Source organism: Labeo rohita, chromosome 20, assembly GCF_022985175.1.
Source record: "Labeo rohita strain BAU-BD-2019 chromosome 20, IGBB_LRoh.1.0, whole genome shotgun sequence".
Classification (NCBI taxonomy): domain Eukaryota; kingdom Metazoa; phylum Chordata; class Actinopteri; order Cypriniformes; family Cyprinidae; genus Labeo; species Labeo rohita.
Window position 1 is genome coordinate 7,910,703 of NC_066888.1, and position 17,129 is coordinate 7,927,831.

Genomic DNA, 17,129 nt, shown 5'->3' on the forward strand with positions numbered 1-17,129 from the left:
CTATGAGATGTGCTCACTAGCATGTGTGTGTGTGTGATTTCGTTTGGTTTAACTGCAGTCTTGACTGATTTATCCCTGCGTTTAAGGTGACTTGATTGCTCTGAGTTTGGGTGTGGCTAATGGGACTCAATGATGGCCGTATGCAACTGGAGCTTTATTCATAATTAAAGGCAATACAGGCTTAATCAGCAGCCACCAGCTCCCTGTGCTCACTGGAGCCCATCTCTGTTGCTATGCAACTCCAGGAGCCATAAGCAAGCAATCTGTGCTTGATACATTTTATTAGTCTTTGTGTTGAGTCTTTATGAGTAAAACACTACAGGCTACAGGTGTATTTTATATCTTTAATACCATTTTGACGGCCTTTTCATGCTTTTTTTTTTGGGCCATAGTACAGAAGGAATTGCAAAATGCATAGACAGTGTTTCATTTTAATTAAGTGAAATGAAAAGGAGTGAAATTCATGTAAAGAGAATGTAGCATTACATCACTTGCTCATCAATGGATCCTCTGCGGTCAATGGGTGCCGTCAGAATGAGAGTCCAAAAAGCTGATGAAAACATCACAACAATCCACAAGTAATCCACACCACTCCAGTTCATCAGTTAATGTCTTGTTTTTTTTTTGCCACCCTCAGATTACAGATTTTCAAATAGTTGTATCTCAGTCAAAAATTGTCCTAACAAAACATGCATCAATGGAAAGCTTATTTATTCAGCTTTCAGATGATTTATAAATATACATTTCAACGAATTGACCCTTAACACTGGTTTTGTGGCCCAGGGTCACACACACATACACACATATGAATTTAATTAACTTTCACTTCACTTAATCTGAAATGAAACTACATTTTCAGCAAATCTTCATTTTTGTGTGAACTATTCTTTTAATACACTTAAGGATCTTGACACTGCATTGCCATACTACTGGCAAACAATAAAGCCAAATTTACACAAGTGGCACAGAAGCTGCACCTGATATGCCATTTAATTTATACGTTTATTTAGGCATAAATGCATTTATATAGCATAAATAATTGAATTCAATTCAATTCAAATTTATTTGTATAGCGCTTTTCACGATACATATCGTTGCAAAGCAACTTTACACCAAATAGACATTTTTACAATATATGTAGTAGTAGCTTGATGTACATATGGCAGAGATGTGTGGTAAAGATCAATTAATGACGTAATCAAACAGACAAAGAACACTATAAATTAGTAGCAGAATTCGGTAGTGCTGTATGTTGTTTCAGGGTTGGCATCATCTGAAGTCCTCTGTGGGGTTGGCATCATCTCTTCTTAAGTGTTCTGGATCCACACTGGAGTTTGTGAATTCCTAGTTACCACGGGATGTCAATTCCATGGCAGAAACAGAGAACAAATAGGAACATAATTAGCGTAGCTGCTGTTCAAACTAGGAAAGGAAAGATTTATTAAACTAGAGCTAAAAGAATAATAATGAACATTTGATCAGATATAACTGCAGGAAAAGTATATGAGATGCATTATTTGAATGCTTGGCTAAAAAGATGTGTCTTTAATCTAGATTTAAACAGAGAGAGTGTGTCTGAACCCCGAACGTCATCAGGAAGGCCGTTCCAGAGTTTGGGTGCCAAATGTGAAAAAGCTCTACCTCCTTTAGTGGACTTTGCTATCCTAGGTACTACCAACAGTCCAGAGTTTTGTGACCTTAGGGAGCGTGATGGATTGTAGCGTGGTAAAGACTAGTTAGGTACGCAGGAGCTAAACCGTTAAGTGCCTTATAGGTAAGAAGTGCTATTTTATAGCTGATGCAGAACCTAATAGGTAGCCAGTGCAGAGACTTTAAAATTGGGGTAATATGATCATATTTTCTTGACCTGGTAAGGACGTAATGGTAAATAAACTGCCTTTGACCTTAAGGGCTGAGGTGGGTCCATAATGGAATATTTTAACCTGGCTTGAATGCTGCTTTGCATCTTTACACTAAATTTTGAAAAAAAAAAATTAAGACTTGAAAATGGACAATCCTCTTCCTATGAAGTAGTAAAATACTCAGTTCCCTTATTTAAACTTCTTGCAATATTCGTCTCCAAAAACGTAGACACTTTTGCTATTCCCACTTATTTAAAAGGACAGAGAAATAAATCTAAACCTAAAACACATGCATGACAAGGTTTAAAATTAATCCTACAATATAAACCAGTGGTTGCTAATGGAGTGGTACACATTGCCCTCATCTGGTGAAAATGGTAAATTATTTTGCCTCCAATAAAGGAGATACATTTCTAAAACTAGTTTTATTAATGTATCTTGCCCTTTATTGTGATATTTAAGCGTGATTAGAAAATCTGAGAATTTCCTAAAAGTTTAAAATAGTTATTAAAAGCATAAAGGTTGATGTTTTATATCATCAGGCATATATGCAGATGGGCAGAAAGGCAAGTAAATAAATTCGGTTTCGGTATTAATAATAATAACATAGTAATTAACAATCGTACAATCGTAAAAACTGGTCTTTTTATCAAACGGCTGGTTTTTGTTACAGCTTCCACAGCGAGGGGCTGATCCAGGATCTGCTGACTAACCGTGTCACGTTTGCGGTAAGAGCGCGTTGAAATCTCGCGAGATTTCGTACAGTGCCCGCTTGACCCTGCCCTGTGTCTCGCGCAGCTCCGTATATAAAGGCGGAGGACCGGAGAAGACGGACGGCTGGGGAGCAGCAGCCCTGGGACTGTGAATAAGACCGTAAACAGCTGTGTTTTTATTTCCAGAAACTTTAACCGGCAACTTTTTAAAACGTTTTAGATGTTTCCGTGCTTTTTTTAAATGCTTTTTGGGGTTCTTGCTTGATATTCGCGCTGTGTTTTTCCCCTCACTGCGCTCATAATGGCGAGCTCGGCTAACTCGAACCAAGTGGTAAGGATCAGACAAACGGCACTCATACTCGAAATCACACACGTGTCCAAGCATTGTAGTTAGACGCGGTGCATTTTAACCAAACCTACACTTGGGGATTTTCAAGAATAAAACATTAGACACACGTACACAGCAAATCTGATCCATTTGGGCTCTGTGTAGGGAAGTGTGTGTGAGTGTTTGCTGACAGGGAGAAAACACATTGGCTCTGATCCATTGCTGTAAGCTTGATGATGTGTTAGAAAAGCGCATTTCTGTTAAACTAACACGGACTTTTGGCCTCGTCCGTGTAAAAAGCTGTGTTTGATGCGGAAAATAAAATATGTTGGCTCGCATTTTTCGTGTAAGTTAACTCGGTATTACAGCTTACTAAAGCACCCTTTGAGTCTGAAATTGTACCAAAACAAAGTCAATATATGTGCGTGTGTATCAAGGGAGAGCAGAACTGTGTCGTTTGTTGTCCTGCGTGTTAAAACGAAAACCTTTCTACATCACAACAATCTTATTTGAACGAATTCTCATATAATAATCACGACCCCCTTATATAATCGATTCCCATGCATATAAACCCAAATATGACCCGATTTTCACCATAAAACCCGTTCACGGAAGCCTGTCAGCTGAGCGCTACAGTGCAGGCAAATGCTGTTTCATCATGGCTACCGTCGCCCTTCTCTGTCTGCGTCTCTCTCCGCCTCTGACCCTCCTTCTTTCAGACGCCTGGTTTTATACAGCCATACCGGCGCTCTAATATAGACTGCCCGGGATGGGAAGGTGCTACTCGGCGCTACGTCACCGGCTCTGCATATAAACACCAGACTGCGCTTTAAATAGTGAGCCGACGGGCCGAGAGCCACGGACAGGACACGACACAGACCGCGAGCCCGCTGCTTCTTTTCCGTTTTAGCAAAAGATTGCGTTAGCGGCGCCATAGCGATAGTGGTTTCTGGGTAGATAAAGACGTTTGCGTTCTCATTCCGGAAGTGCATGTGTTTTGAATATTGTTTCTTTTTTCGGTTTCTCTGCGTGAGGCTGACTGGACGTGCTATTTATGGACGAAGCGGATGCACCGCGTTCCGATAACGAGAAACCGTAATAGACTCGTTACCAGAACGCTATGTGCTTATTTATAGTGCTTCGACTCGTAAATGTTGATTGGGGGTCAGACTGAAATCAAAGGATCGGTTCGGTTCTTTTAAACGGTTGATTCAAAAACAATTCGTCGTTTTTTACGTCATTACGTCATCCCCGGTGTTCCCTTAAACTGTGAAGTGTGTTGTTTATGTTAGAGCCACATCCTAGACACATACGCTGCCGTTCAAAAGTGTGGGATCAGGAAGATTTTTAAGGTTTTTTTTTTTTTTTTTTTTTTTTTTTTTTTTAAAGAAATCTCTTATGCTCTTCAAAAGTCAATTTATTTAAAAATCCAGAAAAACTACAATATTGTAAAATATTGTGGTTTTAAAAAATAGTTTTATATTTTAACATGCTTTAAAATAGAATTTATAAAGCTGAATTTTCATTCTGTGTTTAGTGTCACATGATCCTTCAGAAATCATTCTAAAATGCTGGTTTATCATCAGTGTTGGAAACGGTTGTGCTGCTTATTTTTATTTATTTACTTTTATTTTTTTGGCACCTGTGATACCTTTTTTTTTTTTTTTTTTTTTTTTTTTTCTGGATTCTTTCATGAATAAAAAGTTAATGAGCCGCATTTATTCAAAATGCAAATCTTTTCTAACAAAATTAGTCTTTGCTATCACTTTTTATTACCTTAACGCATCCTTGCTGAATAAAAGTATTAATTTCTTTCAAAGAAAGAAAACAAAGTTACTGACCCCAAACTTTGAACAGTAGTGTGTAGTATCAGAAAAGATTTATTTTTTTAAATAAATGCTGTTCTTTTTAATGTTTTATTCATTAAAGAAGCCTGAAAAAAGTATCATGGGTTCAAAAAAAAAAAAACAGGCAGTGCAACTGTTTCCAACATTTGATATTGGAGTAGTGATGCTGAAAATTCAGCTTTGCATCACAGGAATAAATTCTATTTTAAAGTATATTGAAATGCAAAACCACTATCTTATATTGTAATAATATTTCAAAATATTGCTGTTTTTTTTTTTTCTGTATTTTGTAATCAAATAAATCCGCCTTGATGAGCAGAAGTCTCTAAAAAAAAAAAAAAAAAAAAAAAAAAAAAAAAAAAAAATCTTACTGATCCCAAACTTTTGAACGGCAGAGTATTTCATATGTTTATTGCTTTGTAACATGTTTGTCCCAGTTCTGTTTGTTGCACACATGGTTCCACTCAAAAAACAAAGTATTACAGAAACCAAATATATTTATAATATACAAATTCTAGTAATTACTGTACATACGATACTAACATGTATTGCTTGGTTAAATGTTTGTTTAAACCAACCAATTATTTTTATTTATTTATTTATTTATTTTTTAAATAGTTGTTATAAAACTGTAAACATATTGTTAATGCCTTTTTGTAAAATTTCTGCAGTTAGACTTTTAAAATAACTTTTTGCCTCATCGTTCCAAATTGATAAGTTCAAATGATCCAATTATTGATTGTCAGCTCATGAATCATGTTAGCTAGATGACTTTTTGGATTGAGTCAGTGAGTTGATTTGAGGACCATATCATTGCAGTTGGTAAACAAATTGTATTTACTGATGTTGTGCACTGATTCATTAGAGAATCACTAATAAACGTATGATTTGCTCGCAAAATGTAATAAGATATGACTCCTGGTTGCTTTCACTGTAGCCTAATCTGTATAAAGCAGTGATGGACGATGTCATCAGTGAAGTCCGAGAGCTTTTCCTAGACGAGGGAGTGGATGAACAGGTCTTGATGGAGCTGAAAACGGTAAGATGTTTGTTATTATGATTTATTAATATATGATATTAAGAATATTAAAGGGATAGTTCACCCAAAAATGAAAACACTGTCACTTAATTACTTGCCCTCATGTTGTTCCAAATACGTAAGACCATTGTTCATCTTCAGAACACAAATTAAGGCATTAAAACCCAATAGCTCTCTGACCCTCCATAGACAGAAAGGGTAAGGACATTGTTGATTCAACCATAATTTTACAATGCTGCGAGAAGTCTTTTTATGCACAAAGAAAACAAAAATAACTTTAACAATTCATCTTCTCCCCGTCACCCTAGTTGCCATTGTGGAGAGTATCATGATGCATATGCGTGGTGCTGCTGAAGGTTATGTGAAGGTAATGCCTTGGTTATGTGCAGCGCCTTGTTTACAAGGAGCCCTAGGGTGACGAGGAGGAGAAGAATTATTAAATAAAGTCGTTATTTTCTCGTAGCTTCGTAAATTTGTGGTTGAATCACTGATGTCTCATGGATTGTTTTACTGATGTCCTTAATACCTTTCTGTGCCTTGACCTTGGTAGTACCCTTGCTCTCGGATTTCATCAGAAATATCTTAATTTGTGTTCTGAAGACGAGCAAAGGTCTTACAGGTTTGGAACGACATGAAGGTGAGTGATTGACCAAATTTTTGTTTTTGAGTGAACTATCCCTTTAACATGCTGCACGAATAGATGGTTTTATTAAACCTGCATCTCACTGCCTTTCTGTTTCTGAGCAGCTTTGGGAGAGTAAGCTGATGCAGTCCAAGGCGGTAGATGGGTTTCATACAAAGGAGCAGCAGCAACAGCAGCAAGCCCAACAAGCTCAGCAGACGCAACCACAAACCCAACAACAGCAAGTCCTCCTGCCTCCAGCACAGCAGGGTGAGGCCTGATCTGGACATGCAAGCTTTTTCAGAAATGAAATAACATCTATTGTATATTTAATAATAAACTCTTTCTGTCGCTTCTCAGCTCCTCCGCAGCAGGTTCTTGTTCAGGATTCTAAGACGCTTCAGCACATAGGTCCCACTACAATGGTGAGTGTGTGGGCCACATTTGAGTTGTTAGTCATTGGAATATTGGAATCTAGACCTTAGGTTAGCGCCAAGTTTAAATTTGGACAGGAGTTAAACAAAGCTGTGAGGGATAGAAGTTCAGCGTATTCAATGGATCGTACTGTTGTTTAAAGGGATAGTTCACCCTAAAATGAAATCTCAGTTGTATTACTCGCCCTCATTTTGTTTCAAACCCGTAAGACTTTTGTTCATTTTCAGAACACAAATCAAGATATTTTAGATGAAATCCGAGAGCTTTCTGACCCTGCATAGACCGCAACACAACTGACACGTTCAAGGCCCAGAAAGGTAGTAAGGACATCGAAAAAATAGTCCATGTGACATCAGTGGTTCGACCGTAATATTATGACACTACGAGAATACTTTTTGTGCACAAATAAAAAATAGTGACTTCGTTCAACAATTGACTTACGTGAAATAAAAGAAAGAAGTATTCTCATAGCTTCATAACATTACAGTTGAACCACTGATGTCACATGGACTATTTTAAGGATGTCCTTGCTACCTTTCAGGGCCTTGAATGTGTCCGTTGTGTTACTGTCTGTGCAGGGTCAAAAAGCTCTCAGATTTCATCCAAAATATCTTGATTTGTGTTCTGAAAATGGACAGAGGTCTTACAGGTTTGGAACGACATGAGTGCTGAGTATTTAAAGACACATTAAGTACATTTTGGGTAAACTTATCCCTTTAATATATAATATAATATAATATAATATAATATAATATAATATAATATAATATATATATATATATATATATATGCTGAAATTTTTTTTTTTTTTTTTAATTGGGTTGTCACTTGCAGTTTTTATGGGATTACAGTATAGCTCCTTTCCTTATTAAATCCATAAAGCGCACAGTACTGTACCTTGTCTTTTTGTCTGAAATCGTTTGTCTTTTGTACCTTGTCTTTTTTTTTTCTTTTTTTCTTTTTTTTCCAGCCCAAAGTATTTAATGTTATGATTCACCTGTATGCTTTTTTGGTTTGGTCATGTCTTAATTCATTAAGATTTTTAAAAAATCCCTATGGGAAAAATGCTTCCAGATCATGAAAAAGTAGGCAGATCACTGTTGCACTGTATTGACTTAATGGCTTAAGACTTGTATTTCAGAGTTCACTTGAGCAGCATATTATGTGAGCTCCAGAGTTTCTGTTGACCTGATTTAAAGCCAGTATCATCTGCTGTTTGAAATGCTTGAGTTCTTTAAAGCAGGATTAAATAGGGCTGTATGATTATGGTTAAACTGATAATCAGGATTATTAATAATGATTATTCTATCAAAAGGGTAAATAACATTTCATGTGTCCTTTTTAAAGGAGAAGTCCACTTCCAGAACAAAAATTTACAGATAATGTACTCACTCCCTTGTCATCCAAGATGTTTATGCGTGTATGTCTGTCTTCAGTCATAAAAAAAAAAAAAAAAAAATCTTTAAGGAAAACATATCAGGATTTTTCTCCATATAGTGGTGCCCCGAGTTTAAACTTCCAAAATGCAGTTTAAATGCGGCTTCAAATGATCCCAAATGCAGTTGTAAATGATCCCAGCCAAGGAAGAAGGGTCTTATCTAGTGAAACGATTGCTTATTTTCATTAAAAAAAAAAAAAAAAATACAATTTAAATACTTTTTAATCTCAAATGCTCGTCTTGTCTTTCTCTCCCTGAACTGTGTATTCTGGTTCAAGACAGTTAGGGTATGTCGAAAAACTCCAACCATATTTTCTCCCTCAACTTCAAAAACATTTCAAAATCATCCTACATTGGATGCAGAAATACCGACACAGTCTTTGCAAAGTGAACGAAGATCAAATGCCCAAAATGGAAAAAATGGCGATATAGGGCGACTTTGAAGTTGAGGGAGAACATGAAATGGGAGTTTTTCAACATACCCTAACTGTCATGAAGCGGGGGAAAAAGTGGCAGAGTGAGACGAGATGAGTGTTTTAGATTTAAAAAGTATATAAATTTATATTATTTTTATGAAAATAACCAATCATTTCGCTGGATAAGACTCTTCTTCCTCAGTGCATTTTGGAAGTTTAAACTCGGGGCACCATATCAGTCCATTATATGGAGAAAAATGCTGAAATGTTTTCCTCAAAAAGCACAATTTCTTTACAAATCAAGAAAGAAAGACATTTTTCACAACTTTGATACAAATCTGAACATGCCACAAAACTCCCTGTGCATGTGAACACCCTGTAGGATCAGCATTAATTCCAGCAGGAGAACAGATAGGTGGAGTCTTCCTGGAAAACGGTTTAGACTAAGCTGGCGACTTCGAATTAGATTACACAGCAGGTTTCAGCAAGGATATTGTTCTCACTCTCTCACTCCCTCTCTACCTGATCATTAATGTATGCGTGTCCTCTGTGGATTCAATCCTTGTTTCAATCTCTTGTTCCACCAGAGTGCAGCAGCCACAGCAGCAACTTTGGCTTTACCTGCAGGTGTAGCACCGTTTCAGCAACTTATCACCCCTCAGGGTAAGACATTACTTCTGTGACACAGTGAAACTGCATTTTATGACCCTTTTAAAACCGTTTCTTCTCAAAACAATGCCATTATTAAGGTGGGGAAAAAGCTGAGCAGCAATCTGTCATATAAAATAGTCATATTTATTTTGCAGTGGCCTCTTTCTACAATCAAAGCAATTCTTGGAAAACCTCTCTTTTTTTTTTTTTTTTTTTTTTTTTTTTTTTTTTTTTTTTCCCTGTTCACAGTTTGTTTCGTCACTATTTTGTGCATGTTAATAAAGTGTGAATGTCTTAAATAAAAGCCCATCTCTCTCTCTCTCTGTTTTCAGGTCAGATCCTGCAGGTGGTCAGAGCTGCCAATGGAGCTCAATATATCATTCAGCCACAGCAGCAAATGCTGCTGCAGCAGCAGGTTCTGCCACAGATGCAGCCTGGAGGTGTGCAGGCCCCCGTCATACAGCAGGTCAGTGCTCCATACTTCACGTAACACTGCAAATGTGTTCACTGCACCAATAGTGACACGTTTGTTCTAGTTCAGTCACTGGATGCTGCAGGGTGTGTTGTGACGCATCTGTGCACTTGATGAGCGTGATTTGTTTCCGAGTCAGCAGAGGTCCTCATCATAGCTAGCCAGTGCAAGATGTCTGTCAGAGCTTGTGTTTGTTTAAAAGCAAATATCAGAACTGATAGAGGACGGTTTACAGAGGTAGAGCAGTTTATGCTATTGCAGCGTTACTTCAGTGGTTTATAAAAGATCATGTACACTATAAAAATTTAAATTTATGGTAAATAATTAAAAAAAAAAAAAGGCAGCTGTGATTTGCCAGAGCTTTACAAAATATGCAAGCAACATTAAGTTTATGGTTTGAAATTAAATTTACAGACTCTTTTTAATTAGCTCGTAATGTTAATACACCATAGTACCAAAAATGGTTTGTTCCTTTTTTTTTAGGGGTTGACTGTGTTTTTCAGGGCTGATGCCAATACGATTATTACAGATCAAGTAGATTGATAATCGATATCTTATACCAATACATATACAGTAGTTAACATTTGAAGTGGATCAAAACCTTTCATCAAAGTTGTCCTAAAACCAAAACGATACCCATTCTCGTCTTAGGACAGCTTTGAACTTTTTTTGATCCACTTCAAATGTTGACTACTGTATATGTCTGGTGTAAAAATGAAAATTAATATCAAAATTAAGAATAGCAAGGGCTGTGACAAACTTTCTTTAATTGCTTTTAAATTTTTATTGACAGATTGGTTTTGAAAATGGCCAATACCAATAACCATAATGCGTAATATTGGTGCAGTAATCAGTTGACCACTACCTTTTGTAATACAGTAAAATGCTTTTATTTTTAACTTTGGTATATTTACTTTTTTTGTTTTTAAATATTCGACCTTTTTTTTTTTTTTTTTTTTTGTTTTGGTTTTTTTTTTTTTTGTTTTTTTTGTTTTTTGCATTTATATGCAATGCAAGTGAATAAGAAATGGTGATATGTATGGTAATTTTCATTTGTTTTATTTATTTATTTATTTTAAGTAAATACCATATTTTTTGTTTGTTTTTGTTTTTTTTTTTTTTTTTTTTTTTTTTTTTTTTGTTTTAGTTATTTTTTTAGAAAAATAGAAAAAGTGACAAAACACTTGACAATGAAGTAATGCAAGAAACATTAATTTATTCACATAAAGTAAAATAAACCTAATGTGTAAACTGAAAAATTGGCAAATGTGAAGTATCAGGAAATTTTATGAATGTCTATTATTATTTATTTATTTATTTATTTATTTATTTATTTATTAATTTAAAGTGAAATTAGACTTTTTTTTTTTTTTTTTTTTTTTTTTTGGTCACTAACGATTATTTTCGTAATTGAGTAATCTGATTATTCTGACAATTAATTGAGTAATATGTAATAGCAATGAGGCAATAATAATTAGTTCAAATAAAGTGTCAAAAGCAAGTAATCACTTGGTTTTATGGAACAAAACCGTTCAAATAATGTATTATAAACAATAGAGCTAATGTACATTATGCAAATGCCTGTAGAGGGCGCCAACTGCCTAACAAATGTTTTTACACGTTACTGCGCGACCTAATGTTTAATATTAACTAAACACCATTTAACTTAAATGTCCATTTAATCTGTAATATTTGGTCTTTTCTTTATGATAGAAAAGCTACAGCCACTGTAGTTTCTTGAATGTGGACATCAAAATGCGTAAACTCAGAAATTGCGATGAACAGTTAGCATATTGACAGAGATAATGGTGTATTCTCCCATGTTTGTGTAGGTTTATAGATGTTACCTTACAAATCTGGTGCATGTTGCATTCCCAGATGGACGTTATAATAAACCCAAACTCGCAACAAGAAGCAGAGATGGAGTTTGTGAAAAATTAAAGCTTGTATGTTAAACTTGCATCGCATACATTTATTTAATTGAATCGCAGTGTTTGTGAATTCTTAATAGTATTATGCTTTATTATTTGTAAATGGGTTTAATACGTGCAATGCACTATTTCTGGTATTTTGCCGATTACTCGACATGGACAAAATTTGTCTGTAGGAACAAGAGTGCAGTGAATGTGTGTCTGTCTCTTCATGTAGGTGTTGACTCCTCTTCAGGGAGGTCTTTCCCAGCAGACCGGAGTCATCATCCAGCCGCAGCAGATTGTCCTCACAGGAAATAAAGTGCAGCAGAACACTCAGGTCAGCACAACCTCTGACCTCAAGCATAAAGTACATGTCTCCAACCCTGATAAATGCACAGGCATGTGTGTATTGAGAAGAGTTGTTTGTCTTTAGGTCATGCAGGCAGCAGCAATGACTGTGCAGCCAGAACAGGGAGCTGCGCATGTGCAGGCTCAGCCTCAGCCACAGGCTCAAGCACAGGCACCGCAACAACAGCCACAGCAGCAACAGGCCTCGCAGCAACCTCCCATGGTGCTCCAGGTGGATGGGGCAGGAGACACGTCCTCAGAAGAGGACGAAGAGGAGGAGGATGAGTATGATGAGGACGAGGATGAAGACAAAGAGAAAGATGGTGGAGAGGATGGCCAAGTGGAGGAGGTACATTCTGGATTGTGTTATCGTTAAATAAAACGTGTAACTAAAGCCTCGTTGAGACTTTCAGCCCAAATCTGATTTTGTGCATATCTGGGTGGAATCTCATTTGAATAGCTAACTGTCCACACAGTGTATTGCAATTGCTCATATCGAATTTGTGCATCCATAAGCGCCCTTTCATTTTACAGAATGGAAAAACTATAAGTCATAAATGATACTGAAACGATGCTGGTGCAGCAGCCAGTCTGGTTTTGTCCAGTCATTGTTTTCCTATTTGACAAGTCTGTATTTTAATTCAGGAGCCGTTAAACAGTGGTGATGACGTCAGTGATGAGGAAGATCAGGAGCTGTTTGACACTGAGAATGTGGTGGTTTGCCAGTATGACAAGGTGAGTATTGTAGGTAACTTGTGTTACCTCATTTTGTAGTTCACATGCAATAATTTTGTACACATTTTTATATAGAAATGTTATGCAAAAAAATATGATGATAGTCACTGGCATATTACATGCCTAGAAATTTATTGCAAAAATAATTTCACTTATTTAACTTGATTTTACAAGTGAAATTAGACATTGCATAGGGAAATCATAATACCATTTATTGCTAATATTCAATGATTAGTTTATTAGCACAATATAAAATATATATACAATTTCAAAAAAAAAAAAAAAACCTAAGAAATGCAGTTCATATAAAGTGCAGGGAAAGGCAGAAAAACAATTTGGGCTTGTTTAAATGGTTTTTAATAAAATGAATATAGTAAACTATAATAAAGAGTAAGATGATCTGTGGTAACCAGTGGTGACCAGTCCTCCTTTTTCTGCATATTACTGCATTTTTAATGCATTTTTCATACCTAGAAATCGAATGTGAAAGTGAAATTGTACACTTGATTAAAGAAAAGTGCATTACTTTTATTTAATAACCAATACCAATAAATAAACAGTTTCCACCACTGAATAAAAAAAAAAAAAAGTGATTGGAAATTTCACCCCCCCCCCAAGAATTGCATGATACAAACTCAACTTTATTTTTTTCTTCTTAGAATTATGACATAACCTCGCAATTGTGAGTTATAAAGTCAGAATTCCAAGATAAAGTAACAATTCTGACTTTTTTTCTCAGTATTTCTCACAATTATTTTATTTATTTTTTTAAATGAATGAAACTCAATTCTGAGAAAGTCAATGATATAAACTCGCAATTGAGTTATAAAGTCAATTATAAACTCAATTCTGCTAAGTCATATCTCGCAGTTGTGACCTTGTAACGTGCAATTGCAAGTTAAGAATTGTGACACAGAAACAATTCTGAGAATGTATTTTTTTTTTTTTTTTTTTTTTTTTTTTTTCCCCCTCTAAAGGAGTTTATATCGCACAATTTTGAAAGTCAGTTGTGAGTTTCTCAGTTCTGAGAAAAAGTCAGAATTGCAAGTTTTTATCTCACAATTCTGACTTTATAACTTCAAATTGAGTTTATATCACAATTGAGGAAAGTCAATTGAGAGTTTGTCAATTCTGAGAAAAGGTCAGAATTCTGACTTTATTTCTCGCAATTCTTTTTTTCCTCTGAATTAAACTTGAGATTCTAAGAAAAAGTGCGATTAACTCAATTCTGAGGGGGGAAAAAAGTCAGAATTTAAGTCAGTTGCAGCACAGAGTTATAGGCACAGTTGTGAATTTTTTTTTTTTTTTTTTTTTTTTGCCCTCAGATTTGAGATTATATCTTGCAATTGTGAGTTTATAACATGCAGTTGCAAGTTAAGGCAGAATTGTAACAAATGATTCTGAGAATGGGTTTTTTTTTTTTTTTTTTTTTTTTCCCCCCTCTCAAAATTGGACTTTATAACTCGCAATTGCAAGTTTATATCTCAATTCTGAGAAAGTCAGTTGCTTGAAAAAGTCAGAATTGCAAGATACGAACTTGCAATTGCGAAGAAAAAAGTCTGAATTATTACTCGCAATTCTGACTATACAACTCCAAATGAGAAAAAGTCATAATTGTGAGAAGTCGCAATAACCTTTTTGCTTAGTGGCGGAAATGGGCGGCTTCCGTAGTGTTATGATGGTTAAATACCTAGAAATTAAATGCATGTGTATGTAATGTTGCAAGTGAAATTGGATATTGCATGGGGGGGAAAGTGACATTGTCATAGTAGTTTCATTATTGATAATTTCGTTTGACATTTACATACCTAGAAATTTAATGTGAAAACATTTGTCAAGTGAAATTTAACATTGGATAGAGAAATGAATTAAAAACAGAACAATAAAAAAAATAATAGAAAAGAAAGGTTTTATGATGGTGTTATGTCAGACCTATTAAATGGCTTTTTTTAAAATAATTAAATTAAATTCTTACTATAACTTTTGCTTCAGATTCACAGAAGTAAGAACAAATGGAAATTTCACCTGAAAGATGGGATAATGAATCTGAACGGGCGGGATTACGTGTTCTCCAAAGCCATTGGAGATGCTGAGTGGTAAATGGTAAAGAACAAAACCCAGAACTGTCCACTCTTAAGGCAAGACACATCGAGACCTGAAACTGTACATTTCAGGAGATTCCCACTTCGGGGGCTGAAGAGTAACGTCCCAGTGCTACTGTGCTGTTTGAGTGATATCGGCACAAAAGTAACGTGTGCCATCCAAGAGATTTATTTTCTTTCTTTTTTTTTTCCCCCTCTCCTTTTAAAATGGTCCTTTTACCTGTAGAGTTTGACAGGAGTCCTATAACTATTCTGTTTTAGAACAAGATTCTTGCCCCTCAGAAAATATATTAGGCGCAGGGAGCCAATTTTAGCGCCTGGCGCTTACCTAAGTTGACTCTGGTGTGTTAAGACGGCCTTTTTGCAACCGTACGTGTTTGTTGGTGATTTTCATAGCTAGGTCAGCCATCTGAATCCTGTGTAAAGCAAGTCGTCCAACACAAGGACTCTCTCATCACCGTTCGCCACCTTATACAAACACTAAAAACAAGCAACCAAGAACTGTGTTCCAATAATTTCCTTTCATATTTGCTGTTTTTAGACCTTTGTATGTTCAACAGCAGAGATACCAATGAAAACAGGCAAGTTAAGTGTAACGTTGTCGATCTCACTAAATTGTTCACGTGTTTGTACGTCTGTCATGGATTTTTCTAACTGTACTCTGGCTAAAGATCTGCTGTGTCAGATTGATGCATGTTTTTGGGCAGTGCATCACAGAGCTTGCGTCGTCCTGCGTGTGTTTGTGTGCAATTATTGCGTTAGGTGTCAATGAAGTGCTCGGTCAGGCCACCCTTCATCCTTTACCTGCGGTCAGGCTTATTTTACACATTTCTAGTAGTTCGTATTTATTCCTGAAGCTCAGGCAACGTCAAATTTTTGGGGGGATGAAACCGAACTGTGCTCTTAATGAAAGAAGTGCTCCTTTCAGTCCGTTGTCTGCTGAGGAGAATTTCAACACCTGATTCTGTGCATTGTGGAGCTTTGTTAGGTGTTTTGTTTTTGTTTGTTTTTGTTTTTTTTTGTCCTGCATATTTTGTTTTATAGTATTTCGTCTGACTTTTTAAGGAAGACTTCTTACCCTCATACAGTCTGGGAAGTGGCAGATTGTGGTGTTCTGTGTTTGTATGTTCAGCAGTTGAAAGTAGTACTGACAAGTTCATGCGAAGATTGTTTGATGAAACAGCTTGGACTTTCTTTTTTTTTTTTTTTTTTTTTTATTTTAGTGTAGTTCATTACGCTCCTTGTTTGTGCCTTTCAGATTTAATTTAGATATCAGGTCTTGTCTAAAGGGGAGAGCCTTTAACAAATCCTACAAACTGTACATTTCGCTTTGCTTTTCTAATGGCAAGTAAAAATTCTTCAGAACTACTGTCTTGGTTATGTGAGGGAATGTAATGTTTGTTCATATACTGTTTTACCAATCAAACTGCTCTGTCTCTGATTCTCATCTCTATGAAGGTTGTGTTATGTAAGTAGAGATCTTTAGTATTTTGTTGAAACATTGAATTTTATTATTTTTGCCTTTGCTGAACTTTATTAAAGCACTATTAAAATGGACTCTTATTCTTGAGCTACATTTGCCTTTTGCAACTTGTCTTCTGCTTAATGATGCTCCCTTAAACTTTAGTTTACTTTATACTTATTCATGTGTATTAATCTAGGGCCCTGTGAAATTCCATTTTATTTCTTTCAAAATTCTGTTTTTCCCATTTGAATTTTTCTCGACTCCTTTTTAGTGGTTAAATTAAATTTTATCACTCAAAAAGCATTAGTTAAAATCATGAAACGTATACAATTTCACATCATTCTATTAAAAGTTGAACAAAAATGACATGTTTAGGATGCTATGAAATGCTTTCTCACCGTATGTTTTATCAAATTCTGTTTTAGCATGTCTAATTTTAGTAAATGCATACTTTATTCAAATTGTATTATTAAAATATCCTTATGAAATGTTTTTTCCCCCTCAAAAATTTTACGTTGTGTTTTTACATTTTCTGGTTTTCAAATGAAGGTATAAAACATTAATTTCATTTTTCTTTTGATTATTGAAAAGAACAATTTCCTAGAGACCATAGTAATATTGGTATCAGTGAAACTCACCTCAAGTCACCTCATATAAAAATAACTGTTAAAAGTATACTGTCTTTGTTTCCACATTAATTTCTATATTAAATGTGAAATTGTTGCAATATTAAAGTATATTTA

At 35.5% G+C, this 17,129-nt stretch overlaps 1 protein-coding gene across 1 annotated transcript; it reads left to right on the forward strand.

The window, feature by feature from the left end:
• Nucleotides 1-2,655: 2,655 nt before the first annotated feature.
• On the forward strand, nt 2,656-16,478 carry gtf2a1 (general transcription factor IIA, 1). Its single transcript, XM_051139187.1, has 10 exons — nt 2,656-2,906; nt 5,688-5,789; nt 6,537-6,681; nt 6,772-6,836; nt 9,288-9,363; nt 9,684-9,817; nt 11,972-12,073; nt 12,170-12,433; nt 12,730-12,819; nt 14,812-16,478. The coding sequence occupies exons 1-10, from the start codon at nt 2,877-2,879 to the stop codon at nt 14,917-14,919; spliced, it is 1,116 nt and encodes a 371-aa protein (XP_050995144.1). The 5' UTR covers nt 2,656-2,876; the 3' UTR covers nt 14,920-16,478.
• The last annotated feature ends 651 nt before the right edge of the window (nt 16,479-17,129 follow it).

Coding starts and splice junctions, on each gene's coding strand:
- gtf2a1 (XM_051139187.1), top strand. CDS start 2,877: ATGGCGAGCTCGGCTAACTCGAACCAAGTG. Junction 9,364..9,683: donor GCAACTTATCACCCCTCAGG/GTAAGACATTAC, acceptor CTCTGTTTTCAG/GTCAGATCCTGCAGGTGGTC. Junction 12,434..12,729: donor AGGATGGCCAAGTGGAGGAG/GTACATTCTGGA, acceptor ATTTTAATTCAG/GAGCCGTTAAACAGTGGTGA.